The sequence below is a fragment of the Cyclopterus lumpus genome, chromosome 22 (genome assembly GCF_009769545.1).
Source record: "Cyclopterus lumpus isolate fCycLum1 chromosome 22, fCycLum1.pri, whole genome shotgun sequence".
Taxonomy (NCBI): domain Eukaryota; kingdom Metazoa; phylum Chordata; class Actinopteri; order Perciformes; family Cyclopteridae; genus Cyclopterus; species Cyclopterus lumpus.
Genome location: NC_046987.1, coordinates 5,162,068 through 5,177,358, shown reverse-complemented (window position 1 = coordinate 5,177,358; position 15,291 = coordinate 5,162,068). Strand labels below are relative to the sequence as shown.

The 15,291-nt window shown below is 42.4% G+C and overlaps 1 protein-coding gene across 1 annotated transcript in view; it reads right to left on the bottom strand.

The window, feature by feature from the left end:
• The window catches only part of alk (ALK receptor tyrosine kinase), a 308,750-nt gene that overhangs the window by 114,632 nt on the left and 178,827 nt on the right, over positions 1–15,291 (bottom strand). Inside the window, exon 4 of the mRNA XM_034525145.1 lies at positions 12,161–12,365. Within this exon, the coding sequence (XP_034381036.1) occupies positions 12,161–12,365 (205 nt within the window). The remainder of the gene's footprint in view (positions 1–12,160; positions 12,366–15,291) is intronic.

The window sequence follows — 15,291 nt, the reverse complement described above, 5'->3', positions numbered from 1 at the left end:
ATTAGTAAACACGATTTCCATGAAACACATATAGTTTCAACTTGTTGATCCATCTCTTTGGTCCAGACTGAAATATATCAACAAGCCTTTGATGGATTTGGTTTAGACAGTCCTGTTTCCCACAGGGTGCATCCTAGGACTTCCCTTTGAATATGCCTCTATACATCATCATAATGGTGTATATGGGCGCTGTTCATTCTGTACACATGACATCTAGTCCATCCGGGGAGAGGGATCCTCCTCTGTTGCTCTCCTGAAGGTTTCTTCCCTTTCTTCCCTGTGAAAGGGTTTTTCCTGATCCGATGTGAGGTCCTGGGACAGGGATGTCGTATGTGTACAGATTGTAAAGCCCTCTGAGGCAAACTTGTAATTTGTCATTCTGGGCTATACAAAATAAACTGAATTGAATTGAATAATGTTGACATTCTTTCAGTCCCACTCCCTTAGTTACTATTGCTAGGTTGGACAAGCTTGTTAAAAAAGAACGTGGCGACCTTGGGTCCGTTCATCAACAGCGTAGATTGGGCCCAAAGCGTGGACTACAGAGTGCGATGGAAGGACGTATTCATCAAAGTTTATTCGCGGCGGCACGTAGCCTGACAGGGATGATTTAAACAAACTGAATGGCGACCTTGATCTTTTTTGGCGACCGATAATTAACGTTTTAAAAATATGGCAGCGACCAATCTGTCCTTTTCCAAATCTCTTTACCGTTACCACAAAAATAAGGAGGAAGTCAACTTGACTGAAATTAGGCTTACAGCTATTCAGCTCCGGTTTTGCTATCAACATCATATGCAATGTAATGTGCCTTTTGAAGGCTGTGACACCAATGTCATTTAACTTGCATTATTGAGTAATGTTACCTTTGAACAGATAAAAGTATAACAGGAAGAGGGGAAGTTGACCAAAGTCCCGTCGGGTTCCAAGCTTGCTCAACAGCTAGTGGAGCACAGAGTGAAATAGAGCGGGGTATTCAGGTTCCCCAGAGGATACAACCCAAATGACCTTTTTTTGACTCCAGGGCCACCACGAGGTTGTAATTTGGGGTTCGGAGTGAAATGAGATTCCCCCCACCCCCATCATGTCCAAATCTAACTTTGTCCACTACTTTGGTTTATCTATCTCACGGTATGTTTTTTTTCTTACCCGAGTGTGACGGCAGACTCGTAGTCGTATTAACTTCTGACACTGCTCTGCTTTGTGAGAAAATCGGGTTTCTGAGTTTGATTTCCACCCATTTAATTGTATTAGACTCGCCCACAGGACGCACTGCACCCTTTCCTATGGCCGGAATGAAATTGACTTTTCATCATGCTATGGAATTATTATCCATTATTGAAGCTATAAATCAAGATCAACATTTCTGCAATTCTACACCGTGCGTGTCAAAATCACACAGTAAAACCCTTTATTATTTGTTTTGCTTCGGTTGTTTTCTTGAAAGAATTGAATACTTTTTAACAGCAACAAAGAGACAAATAAGAGGAGATAAGCGCTGCTGGCGAATGAGACAGAACAATGAACAATGGACAAGAAGGTCCAAGTGTGTGAACATTGTGGAACTGTGTACAAAGGCATGCATCCAGTTTTTTATTGCAGTTTGCCAGTATTTATTCCAAAGAAAATCCACACCACTAGTACTCTCAGCTTTCCAAGGCCCAGTGCTGCCTATCTCTTGCCTGTGTTGCTATTTTACAGAGGGTAATAAATGTTGTCCGACTTAGCCAAACTCCACTACATTAAGCTATAAAAACCTAACAACTAGCCTGATGTGGGATAGGAAAACACATAAAAAGACACGGGAGGATCTCCAATGAAATCATTCTACATATTAAATCGGGAATAAAAACATCATGGTTAAAAGCTGGTCAAAGCTTGTGTCCTGGTGTTTTATGTCCAAATACTACACATTAATAGCACTACATTCTCCACCATCGCTGAGGAGAATTATAGTTTTCTCTCTCTAGTTTGTACTTCACACCATGTTGGCCTTTGTGCTATTACGCAATAAAGTACATTTCCGGTTAGTGTGCAAATTCCTAGCTCAGCCAGTGGCTTCGTTTACACAGCAATGTCTCAAAATGTTTAAATATGCTCGTAGTTGACTATTTATAGTTTTCGCCTTTGCAACTGTAATTTTTCTCATTGCGAGGTAACACCGAGAGACGAAACATAAGCCGCAAGGAAGGTGAGGGCAATCTATCGTCTATCTCCCTCGGTGCAAAATGTGCATCACAGCAAAAAAATACTTTTGTGATTAAGGTGCTGAGCTTTTAAATGTCTGGGCTTGAAATTTCATCAGGCTTTTTCCATTGGTTCAGTCTTCCATAAAAACATTTTAAAAACTAGGCCGCTGTTTCATTCCCCAAATGTCACCTGCCTCTCGTCTGGTGTGAAACTTCATCTGTCAGGAATGTACACTGCAACTTTGGGGAAAATATGATTAGAGATTCTCAGATGAGATGGAGGGGACTATGAACACAGAGGGGAGGGTGGGAATAAAAACCAGACCTTATGTAACCTGTCTGTGGAGAAGAAGGGGGGCGGGGGGGGGGGGGGATTAACAGAGTGAGGATTGTGCAGTATGCAAGCTTAGGATGACTAGATATAACTCATCTGTAGATAGAATGTTTATTTACATTTTTTTGTGCCTGCATGAGGCTCTAATGTTTCTTTTCTGGAGCTTTTTTTATGAAGTCCCATTGGGAGCTGCACTAAAACACTACAGACACATGTGTGTTGTATATATATGAACGGTATATGCACATGTGCATATATATATATATATATATATATATATATATATATATATATATTAGAATCACAAGATTTCGGCACTCTTTTATTTTCCTAACTATGTTTTTGCCCAGTAATCATGTCTGATGTGTTTTTTTCTCTTTCTTGTTTTCATATTCTCTTTCCTGTGTCAATTTGCCTGACAGGTTTCATTATGGGATGTTGACTAATGTGTGTATAATAGCAGGCTTAGAGATGGAGAATGTATGGGTCGATAAAAAGAATGACGCTGCCTCCTTTCTCTGGAAGCGGGTATAAAAGGCAGCGAAAGAAAGACGGAGACAGAGAATATGTCAATAGATACTAACAAATAAAATGTATCCCTTTTAGATCTCAGTCACTGTGCCTGCATGAGCAATCGCCCACGATGCACAACATCCCCACTTTGCTTTGGCTCTATTTATTAAATGCCACGTGAATAATATGAGTAATGAGTGCTGACTTAAATATAATGTATCACAATAAAACAATGATTGTTTTAACTATTTAAAAATGCACCGTACTATTCTCCACAGGTTAATCAGGCACTGTGGGTAATCTTTTTAATCAATCAAGAGGACCACACAACCAAAACAGGATTTTACACAGCAGCATACTAACACAGTGGAAGAGTGGAATTAAATGGTCACTGTTGGCCGGCGCTGCCTATGAATGAGATACAGAGGAGATACAGTGCTACTATGAAAACCAATGTAGAAACTAAAGCTAATTGAATTAATTACAAACAACAGCTTTACCTTGGCAACATGGCGTTATATGAATGAAAGTTAAAATAAATCACAATTGGATCCAGACTCGAATTTCACAACTTCTACCATTCAGCTCAGTATGTGTTTAATTGAGCACAAACGATCCATTTAATTTCCAAGTTACAGAACAATAAAGCCATTTGAGTTATGCTTTTTGGTTGGAATACAAATCCGTGGAGCCTTGGGTCACATTGGCAGCAACGTCTGCCACATGCCACATGGCACATATGAGCTCCTTCGCTGTCCTTGAGACGCTACGTAGCCGACGTTGGCACCAATCGGCCAAAAAGCTGCCTACCTTTGTCCGTCTTTCCAAAACAATCTCCAGCTAACGCAGCCCTCCGACTGGCAGCACTCCCGGATGCACAGCTACAAGGAACGCCGCAAGGCCCGGTTCTGCGGCGCCCGCCGGTCCGAGTTCAGGTCGTTCAGGCACCGGAGAGCACCGAGCGGAGGAGCTGTGGAGACCTACCCGGGGATGAAGGCCTCGCGGTGACCCCTCTCTCTCGCTCCAGCTTAGCGAGACGCGTCTGTGAGAGGCCTCTCTGCGGGTCGGATGTGCTTTTGCACTAACAAGAATATTTAATCGGAGACCAATTCTAACGCAGAGAAAAATATCAAGTGGCACTTGGATCGTTGCATAGAAAAGGGATGTTCACGAGGTAATCCATGATTACATACACTAGCGTTAAATCCGAATGAAGTGCATTTTTCTATTTATGTATTTGTTTTGAAGCTGTAAGTGGGCTTAGAATAAAAACCCAACGGCGTGGGAGCAAAAACTGCTTCACCTGGAAAATACGATATTCTTAAAGTGGTTGATATGACTTCAAAAGCCTATTTATCCTACACACTCTGAATGAAAGGCCTTTGGCCCCCTCTTCCCACGGCTCATCAGTGCATCGTTAATGTTTGCGTTAACAGATGCGACCTGGGCCTACTTCAGAGAACAGGTGTTTTAGGACTCCGTGGTGATGTCCTAAAGCACCAAAAGGCACATTTAGATTGAAAGGACAAACGTGTCACTCACTCACCTGCTGTGCACCCATGGGAGCACTGCACTATAACCATTCAGGGATTTCAGTGGTTGCACGTGCATTTTATCATGTCATGAAAAACGGGCGTCGGACATGCGACACGTTCGAGTTTAAACAACAAGCATCTTTTCTCATTCGAGCGAGCCTATCGATTTCTTTATTCTAATTTACAAGCAGAGTAATGCAGCAGTTGGCAATTATTCAACTTGCTAAGTGTATCTAGTGCGCATACACAGGCGCATATGCTGTTAGTGACGAGGCCGCATTTTATTTCATTTATGGGGACTGAATAATTAGGTTAGTGGCCAGAACAATCCTTTTTACTTTAAGGGATAACAGCTGGTTCAATGAGAGGACAAACTGTCTCCATTGTGTGGGACCACTTTCATAACGGCTTTTCACGCACACTGTATCTATTTTGTTCATACTATTTGAACAAAGCAGAGTTCATACTGCATTGTGTAACATCCAGCACATCACGTTCTCTTTATTACGTCTTTTTTTCTTTACGCTTTAGTGACGCCCCGGTAATTCTTTCCCCTCATGCCTTAATGTGCAGGCTTATGAGGGAGAGAATGTGCTGCGCTGCTTATATTATATTATATTATATTATAGATCACTTGCTGTAATGTTCCTACAGTAAGTCAAACTTTTGCATTAACGCTTGCCACCTTTTAAGGCTTTCTTCCCCCGCGCTACACAAGCTGAGGATGAGCTTTAAGACGATGTTGCTCTAATGCGCGCTGTAAATGACATGTGCGACGGCTTTACGCGCTAAAGCACTGCTGCCAGGTGGCCTCTGGTGCTCTCATTGCAGTGAGCGTCACATTAATGCACTATTCAATCGCGGCCGCTCGGTGCAGACGGTGCTAATGTAAAGTAAATGAATGCATGGCGTGACATCCAGGGGTGTAATGCGTCACCTTCGCTTAGCTAGGCCCGGTACAAACCGAGAGACACATCACACATCTGCAAGTTCTGTTCATGCACCCACGCACACACACACGCACACACACACACACGCACGCACACACCCCTTCCTCTTATCCCATCTCTCTTTCACTGCTGACTGAGACACTCGGGATGCAGACATTTACTGTGAGCGCGACACTGTTTGATGAGTCAAGTCCTTCGCTGTCTTCCGAGGCCCTAAATATGCTTCCCTCAGGTATAGTTATATACTGTATCATAAAAATCTGAGGTGGATGGGGAGGGGGGAGGGGGCTTGGTAGAAAGCGAACCATGAAATTATATTTGTGGCGAGAAGACAATGACTGCGTCTAATGTAGGTATATAAAATATAATGATGGAGTCATGGGACGGGGATAATATTCCCAGAAAAGAAATTCAGCAATTTGAAGTCGTAAATTTGAGAAAAAAAAAAAACTAAACTTGGATATCCTCTGAGATTATAGTGGTACATTTGAGAGAGCAACAAATCCTGAATTTACGGGGAAAAAAAACATACATTTAGGAGAATAAATAACTGAAATTATACAAAACCGTGGCGACGCCATTTAACGCAAATTTAGTTCCGCCTAAAATAGCGTGATTATGGTAAGTCTTCCATGTTCTGTCTTATTAAATAAATATTAATAAAGGCTCACATCATCACCGTGTTTAACTGTGCTGTCTGTGGTCTTTCTCGCAATATGAGTCTTCATAATCTCAGAGTACATATACAGTACATTCACATTTTAATTAATTAATTATTTTACCTACAATGGCCCCAATACGCTGTCGCAGAGGACGACACAGGAACTTTAATCAGTAAGAGTTAAGTTGAGATATGGTTTAAACAATGGGTCAAATAGATTAATGATTAATACAATTATTGGCCCAAACCGGCGCTCCATGTTGCATCGCCACCATTGGCGTTGGGTCCTCAGTTCTATTAACTATTATTCAAAATATTGACGACTCAGAAGGGAATAGTATGTACACACCAATTATTTCAAACTTTCTTTACACACCAAAACTGCATGTGTAGCCAAACAATAAACATATTCTTTGATAATATAGATCTTCCCAGGTTGCCAGAAGCTCATGCAAACATCTTGGACGGACCCATTATGCAAGATGACTGAGAAAGCACTGCAGGCCATGCCAAGTGACAAATCACTTGTATCAGACGGCTTCCCCACTGAATTTTACGAGCACTTTTGGACCACAATATGGCCAACATTCATTAAGATAATGAAATGTAATAATTCGACACTCATCTCATTTGTTCTCAAACTTAACGCGGATCTCATTCTCTGCTCAAGCTACCGCCTCTTCACGATGATTATGTTCTACCTATGAGATTGCAGAAAGTCATCCATATAATAATTGACCCAGATCAAACTGGTTTCCTCAAAGGTTTGATAAATATCAAATAAATGTATACATATATATATAAAAAAGCATCCATTATATCATTAGATGCAGAACAATCATTTGACTGTGTAAACTGGACCTTTTTATTTGCAACATTAGACAGGTTTGGCTTTGGAGAGTCATTTTTTTTACAATTCCCCACAGCATCAGTAAGCACCAATGGAAGAACCTCACACCTTTCCACACTAAACCGCAACACTGAGCAAGGGTGTTCACTCTCACCACTGTTATTTTGCACTCTGCATTGAACCCCTGGTAGCCTCCATTCACCAATACTCTAAAAAGCACAAGAATCACCATTGCCAGTTCAACCCCTGAAGGTCAGTTCAATCAGGAGAGACTTGTTTTAAAGTTTAACAATAATTTATTACCGATGCATATATTTAAATTAGTGTAAATTCTTTGGCGATTGGACCCTGGAGTCCAGACACTGGCGGTGGTGTAGAGGGGAGTTGTGTAACCCGATGATGAATGATGAGCAGGACTGATGATGACTGGAGGAGTCTTGGGGGTCGCGGGGGGTCGGTTTGAGCTGAAATGACAACTGACAGCAGCGGAGAAGAGAACCTATTTAAAAGTTTACCAACAACGCTGCGATTGGTTCATTCATCGTACACGACCCCAATCAGCTGATAGTGTCAGGATCTGTAGTGTTGTGTCGTGTGTCGTGTGTCGTGTTTCCTGTTTTATTTTGAAGTCCTTGTCTCTCGTGCCCTCTGTTTCTCTGCACTTCCTGTCCCTGTGATTGTCTGCCCTGTCCCTGATTGTTTCCTCCTGTGTCCAATCACCTGCACCAGCCCTCTGTATTTAAGTCCTGTTCGTGTCATTCCCCTTTGTCGGTTCGTCTTGTCTAAATCATTGAAGATCATGTGTGTGAGCCTGTTTTGTTTGTTTTTGAATCCTGTTAAATCCTGTTGAGCAATAAAGTTGCCTTTTCGAGTGTTGACGGCGTTTGGGTCCAGTTACCTGCAGCTGCACATAACAGATAGAGTAATCGCTGCAAGACTAAGAGACTGATTATGAATGAACGAGAGTGTAAAGAGTGTCTTCCTTACTGAACTTCCGCTTAAGCTTCATTTAATATGTGGACAATTTAATAGTGTTTACCATCAGCACCAGTGAAAGGCTACAACACAAAAATGACCCTTCGACATCCCGACTGGTAACAATCGATATCTGGGCATCGACATTTCCTCTAATCTTCCAGAGCTTTTCCACCTTAACTTCACCCCCATCCTTAAATCCACCAAAGATTCCTTTAAACCACTTTATTTATTTATCAATTTCCCTTGCAGGACGAATTGCAACAATCAAAATGTCAATTTTCCCCCATAATCAGCTACCTCTTCTCAATGATCCCTGTCCAACCACTACTTCATTGTTTCATCAAAGGTACAATTCTACTGGATAATTACATTTACAACACTACAGAACAGCACACGGCCTGGAGGTATATGTGCCCACAAATGTCCTCCAATATTACCTCGCTAATCAGTTAGTACATTATGAAATGGATTCACTCAAATGCTCATCAAGACACATTTTAACACCGTGTAAAATGGAACAACAGCGATCAGAATGCAATGAACTCTCCATTAAAGATGTACCATTCCTCTTAGTGACAACACAACAACAACAGCACAAGAGCACCTTCTCCATGAACTCCTCCTCCCCTTTTGGAAAATCAAAGGAATTACTCACATGGAACGCAAGTTTAAAGCTACATATATTAACCTAGCCATTCGATTTAACTCAAGAACATTTTCTACAATATCCACAACTCAAAAATGCAGGAAAAATGTATTTATATTAAACATAATAACTTGCAACCACCGAGAGTAAAAACCCTATTAAAAAAAAATCAGCATTCATGAAACAAATGGCAAAATTATTATCTCATTAACCAAAGACTGCACCATAACCACCCCCACCACAGATGGTGAAACCCACCCGAAACAGATCTGCAAACACATTTTCTCAAACATCAGATTACAGCTCATTCAATAACACGATTGATTTAGGTCCATTTTAATTTGATATTGTTTTACATTTTTGTGTTTGTTTAGGGGCTACATCATGTTTCTAAATGCACAAATCCCAAACCCCCAATAGAGTAGATGCATTAGCCATTGAGAATCGACTCAAAAATGTCTGGACCGTCAACAATTCCATGAGATGTAAAAGCAGCTTTCAAGATGTTCAAAACAAGCGCTCCTCCTCGATAGCTGAACACTTGTATCAGAGTTAATCAGACGCTTCTTGATGGGAATTCAGTAAAGAAAAAAACAAGAGGTTGTTTAAGTTGGAGGAGCAACAGTATTTACTGGGGGAATTTATTTTTCCCATTAATAACCAGACGTGCGGTGGAAGAATCAACAGTGATAATGTTACTGCAAAATCGTGTGGGCAGATTCCAAATAGCGGCGAGTTTAATTACAAAAAATGATTGAAACGAAGCCTCAGACGTTTTAATCTATCTTCAAGGAAAGGGGACCTTAATAAATGACCGCTGCTTGCGAGGACGTTTTGTTTCCCTCTTGGCTACTCCTGTGCCGATGAATTGAACATGAAACATGACAAAACAAAGGGTAAGAATTCAAGGGCAAGGGTTGGCAATTAGCAAGCGGACTGATGTCGGCGGAGGGGTCTCCTCGCTTCTGTTATTGCCGCCCCACTTCTGAGCCGATGAGAGTCAAGAGTAAAGAAATGCGGGGCGTTTGGCGGAGCGAGCCTCCAAACGGCAGAGATGGCGTGGGCGGATGGCAGCCTCCGACTACAAATGAGAGCGCGCGCGCGCGCAGCATAATCCGTCACGCATGTAATGAGCTCCCTGAAGGCGGCGTTCGCGTAGACGCGAACGCGCATACACGCCCACGCGTGGGCCGCACCAGAGAGGGCCGAGATTAAAGCGTGGCATTAATGCGATTCCGATGCCCGTGAGAGATGGCACACAGTTGCTCTTTACATTTGGACTTTCTATGAAAAACAAAAATACGGCCACGGTGATAACGGCAGGTCACGTATTGAAGGGAGACACCTTTAAGGTAAGTATTGACCTGTCACCATGTGGCCCCCAGTGTGAGACTCAGATCCCCACAGAGCCGCCGATGAAATGCCACAATGAGAGGAGCCTGTTAGTTAAGGATTAGTAGCACATGGAGCTGATTGTTACCCAGCCATGGTTTGAACAACCTTCCTTCTCTTCTTACTCGGCCAGCTCGCTCTCTCTCCATCTTACTCAATCTCCATATAAAAAGGCTTTTGAAGTGGGGTGCCATCATTTGATTCTGCTGAATGTTTTCTGAATCTCTGCCTCTAATGGAACACATTCACACAGGTTTGGGGAACAGAGTATTCGCGATAAAGCTCTTTGCTGGAAGCCAAATGAGCACGTATAGACGTGTTGGCTGGAGGCCAAACAAAGGACGGACACGTAGGTCACCTCAGAGTCATGCAAAGAGAATGACCCCTTGCTCTGGTGTTGGGTGCCATCATTGAAGGAGTATGACGGAATATCGGTGAAGCTTTTCAGGGATGGAGTAACAACGTTGAAAATAGTTTTGCCTTCTGCAAAGCATTGGAGTTAGGGCCGAGCTCCCAGGAAGAGCTCTGTGCCCAAGATACTTTTCTCCTTGGACTTATATTGGGAAAGAGACGCCTGTTAATCAGCAGATCATTTTATTTTAATGCTACATCAACAATCAATAGCCTTTGTTCAAATCATCAGGTCCTAAGAGTTGTAAAATGGAACCAATCGGCTGAATCGAGAGAAAGAGGCTGGACCGAGGGCTGGGAGGCGGGGTTAAGGGAACACACTGGCGCGATTAAGATTGCAGGATCAAGTAGAAGGTCAGAAACATTTTCTAATAAGCTAAACTACCAGAGCAGGGCGTTACTCATATAAGGACCACAGTCCGAGTCCGAGTCCGAACACCGTTGTCCATTTTGATGGAGCATTTCTGTTGTTCCCGACGGGCAGTCCAAAACCAGTGTTCTGTGGTGATTATTAAAAGCAGCAATGTGAAGCAGCACTAAGAGACAAAGCACAACAAAGCAAATGTACCCACTCGCATCCAAAAGGAAGGCACAGGAAAAAATAAACCCGAGAGATCAGAATCCTTACATAACATTTGTAACTGTCCAACAATGATGTAAACAGAGCGTGGAATAGAGCTGAAACAAGTGGTTTCAAAAAACCACAAATACAGTCCATGCACACAGTTTTCTCTTTTTAGAAGACGAGAGTAATATGGATATCTTGGCTATATTGTAGTGATATCACACCTGAATTAAATGAATATTAAGCTGCAGGGCATGGATAGTTCGGTTAAACACATTTTTGTAAACAAAGATTTCTGTTATGTATTATATTTTTTTAATCCAGCCTTTATTTCACTTTAAACAAGAGAAATACGTGTATTTATTATAAGAGTGTATACAATTCATCCATTTAAATTGGAAAATTCTCTCGTACTGGACATCATTGAATTTTAATTGAATACCCCTTTACTAGGAGAGATAATGGTTTGGCCAGCAACACAATGAGCAACCGTTCCTCTCCATATCTGACTCTGATCTTGGGATGCTTTGTCGTGCCGGCAGCTGTTGCCAATGCTGGAATATCCACTTTTCCTGCCGGAAAGATTCACCCACCCTCATGTTCTCTTTTACTATAAACGCTTGGTCACTCTGTCAGGTGTGAAACGGTCTGGCCCTTTGCTCAGCGAACATGGTCCTGTTGGTTAAGGCTTCTTAAGTTGCATTAGCGGTACTGGACGGTGAGTGAGTGTACACAAATCAGAGAAACTACTGTTTTTGTACAGCCATTATATAAAAAAACAAAACAAACAGACAACAAAACTTTCTGGCCAGGATTAAAGAACATGTGCAGGGGATATTTCTGCCTCCACCTACGCTCCGCCAACAGAAACACGTCATCTTGTCTACAGACAGGAACGGGGTCTGTGCAGGACTCTGGCTCAGTGAACCGCAGCGTGTTGCTGAGAGCTTCCACAAACAAAGCTGATTCAACGGGAAAGGTTAGTGCGTCGTTATGGCCATCAGGCGTGAACGGACATGGACATCTTCTTCATGGTTGCTCATTCTATTCATTCAAATCATTCTTTTTCTTTCTTCTTCCCACTACAAGTTCAAGCTCGGTCTCCGAGCGTACTTCACATGAAACAACGCGCTTACCCTGTGATGCGCGGCAACGTGTCGGTGGAGAAGAGGGCGAGTGGCGGTTCGTCCCGCTCTGTGAGCCAGAGGGCGTATTGCCCACTTTGCTTCGGGTGGAGGAACACAGCCATGTCCAGGCTACAGGGGCCTTGGCCCCCCCACAGCCAAGGACTCAGCACCCAGGGGCCGCCGAAGGCTGAGCTGTTCACCCAGAAGAAGTGGCCTGAGGGAGGGAGAGAGACAAACACAGAACTGTAGCACAGAGTGTATCAGAGGACACTGGCTTGTCGATGCTGCTGAACGCAGATCGGGAGCAGCGAGAAAGCGTAAAGAATGATGAGCAGTTACAAACTCGTGAACATGGCGTCCAGATGAGTGATGGGCTGTGATTTGAAATAGTTTGGAGGCAATGGCTCAGAGCAGCGCGCGATGAAACTTCATGAAATAAATCTGCTTTGAAAAAGAGCAGTCAATGACAACCCTTGCCCCCCCCCAAAAAAATGAAAGGGCAGTAGCGGCTGAAAAATCAAAGCACTTTTTTTTCTGGCTTTGATATGAAGGTCCGTTTCACTTTCAAACCCATTGCGCTCATTCAAGCAGGAAGTTCATCAGAAGCTGAACGTTGTGTGTGTATCTAAGGAGGGGGGGGGGGGGGGGGGAGGGGGGGACAGACAGAGAATCTACTTAAAAGTAGCGTTAATGAGAGGAAGCTGAGAACCTTAAAGCAAAAAATCTCAGGGAAGCAATCAAGGTGAGCTGGTGAGGCGAGCTCGCTGCAGATCTGGACATTTCTTTATTTTTTGACTTTTTTTTTTTTACAGAGGGTTGATGTATTCCTTTTCTTTCCTTTATATGCAATTTGTACGTTGGTACTTTCATGACAGAGGAAGGACGGGAACAAAGGGGAGTACACACTCCTGATGGTTGGCATGGAGAGAATATCATTAATCTAGTTCTCTGATTCTATCTGGGATGACACTGATCAGTGTCAATATATACTGTATGTACTGTATAATATAACTACATGCACATATTTAAAGTGAAATATGATTTAATCGGCAACATTATTCCATACGCGTCTGAACTGTCTTGCCGGTCTAAATTGTTTGAAGGGGACATATCGTGATCTTCAGAAAAATTAGGGACACTGCTCTAGAGTTTCTTATAAATTGGCCTGTGGTGTTCCTTGGCCCCTTGTTGTTCTGTGTATACTTAATTCAATGGTATATTCAATACCATTGTTATGCAGATGAGTTTACTAATAACTTTGAAAACACCTCATGGCTTAGCTCCCAGTCACATTGCTATACCTCCATTCCCCTATGAGCCAGAGCCTTGGATCTTCAGGAAGGGCTTCTGCTGGCTGTTCCAAAATCCCGGCTCAAAACTAAAGGTTACCAAGCTTTTGCAGTCAGGGCCGCTCAGCTCTGGAAGTCCCCGACTGAGGATCTGAGACTTATAGAATCAGTAACATATTTTCAAGGATTCAAGGATCCTTTATTGTCATTCTGCAACACAGGGTTACAGAAAACTATAACAGAAGTGTATTCCTGCGGTGCATTTTTTTGAAAATGTGCATGCTTTAATGTCCAAAACACACTTTTCTTTCTCATACTGTCTTCCTGAATAAACCCGTTTGCATTCTCTGTCTGGAAAGGCTCCGTTAAAAAAGCCTGTCTCTTTTAACGCAGGGTTGAAAATATTTTTTTATGCTGAACAATCAGTCCAAAAGAAGAAGTCAGATATTTGATAGAAATATACCTGCCCAATCTATTAATTGGGCCCACATGTAATCATTGGCTGTGTATATCTACCTTCCTGCCTGTGAACTCATTGCTCGTCTCAGAAGTCTTTCACGCAAAGCTCGACAGCAGTGAACACCAACAAGAGCCATGTTTGTTGTTTAGGTTCACAATGATCATTTTGGTGGGGGAGTGACTCTGAAGAGACGACTGAAAAGATGGGCTGTCAGTGTTGTCAACGTGGCACCTTTATGCCAGGTTTAGCAGCTTCTCTGTTAAAAAAGCCAAGTCGGCTTTGATTGGCTTGAAAGAAAAATATTTGAAATAACAGTAAAGAGCACTGTAGGAGTGGGTAGAAGCAATTTTCCCTCCTTCCATTCATCCATTCATACTTTCCCTTCTCCCCTGAGGTTGCTGAAAAACTGGCCATCAAATTGGAGTTCTCCGATTAAGCATTTACTCTCCTTTCCACATTTGCACGCACGTTACACAAAAGGGTCCAGAAAAATTGGCAAGGACGGTGATTACAACAAGTTTTGCCGGCAATGCGGACTGCATGCATTTTCTACACACCCAGCAGCTATTTGATAAAGGCTTCAAGACTCGGCCTGCAAAAGCTTTGAGCCTGAAGGAAGAAACCTTTTAACTCCCCATCCCAAATATGATGAAGAAATACCTGCTCGGCAGCGTACACATTATAAGTATAAGGAGCGACTGTAATTCCATTAGTAGATCTGGGCCTCGGCTTCACCTCATTTACTGCATCACGAGGCCTGGTTCAACTGTCGGTCCCAATCTGGGTGGTGCAACATGATCATTGGTGCTTGTTTAAGCAGTAAAGACGGAGATGATTTTAAAGCTAGTTCTGCATTAAAAAATAAACGGATGGAAGTTCCTTCTGTGGATGACACCCGTCTTTTAGATTAGTTTCCTTGTGATGTTGCCCCTAACTGACGACCCTCTGGAAGTCGACCCATCCAATAATCGATTCTGTATCAGGACTTAAACTGTATTAAATGATATCTACCCTTAAAAACTATTATTATTAATGTAAAGGATTGTTCATTAAAAATGAATACGAGGCTCTGTTGTTGGATGAAATGTTAATAACCACTAATCCGCATGAGCTGTCTTTTTTTTCTTTATATAACCCAAACCAGCACTTGTACTCCAGTTGGTCTGTTTTACCACACTTTTAAGAGACTCTGTTTGAGGCAATTTATATATAGAAAAGTGTTTGTAAAATGGCACTTTATTATTTTCCCTCCGAGGACGAAGACAAGCACCCCTTGAAAAAAGCCCAAACATTTCAATCCAAAGCGATTTCTGCGCATTCTGTATCATTGAATCAAGCTGGTAAACACTTCTCTCGCTCTCTGAGCGGTTGCAGATTCAATCAACTGAGGC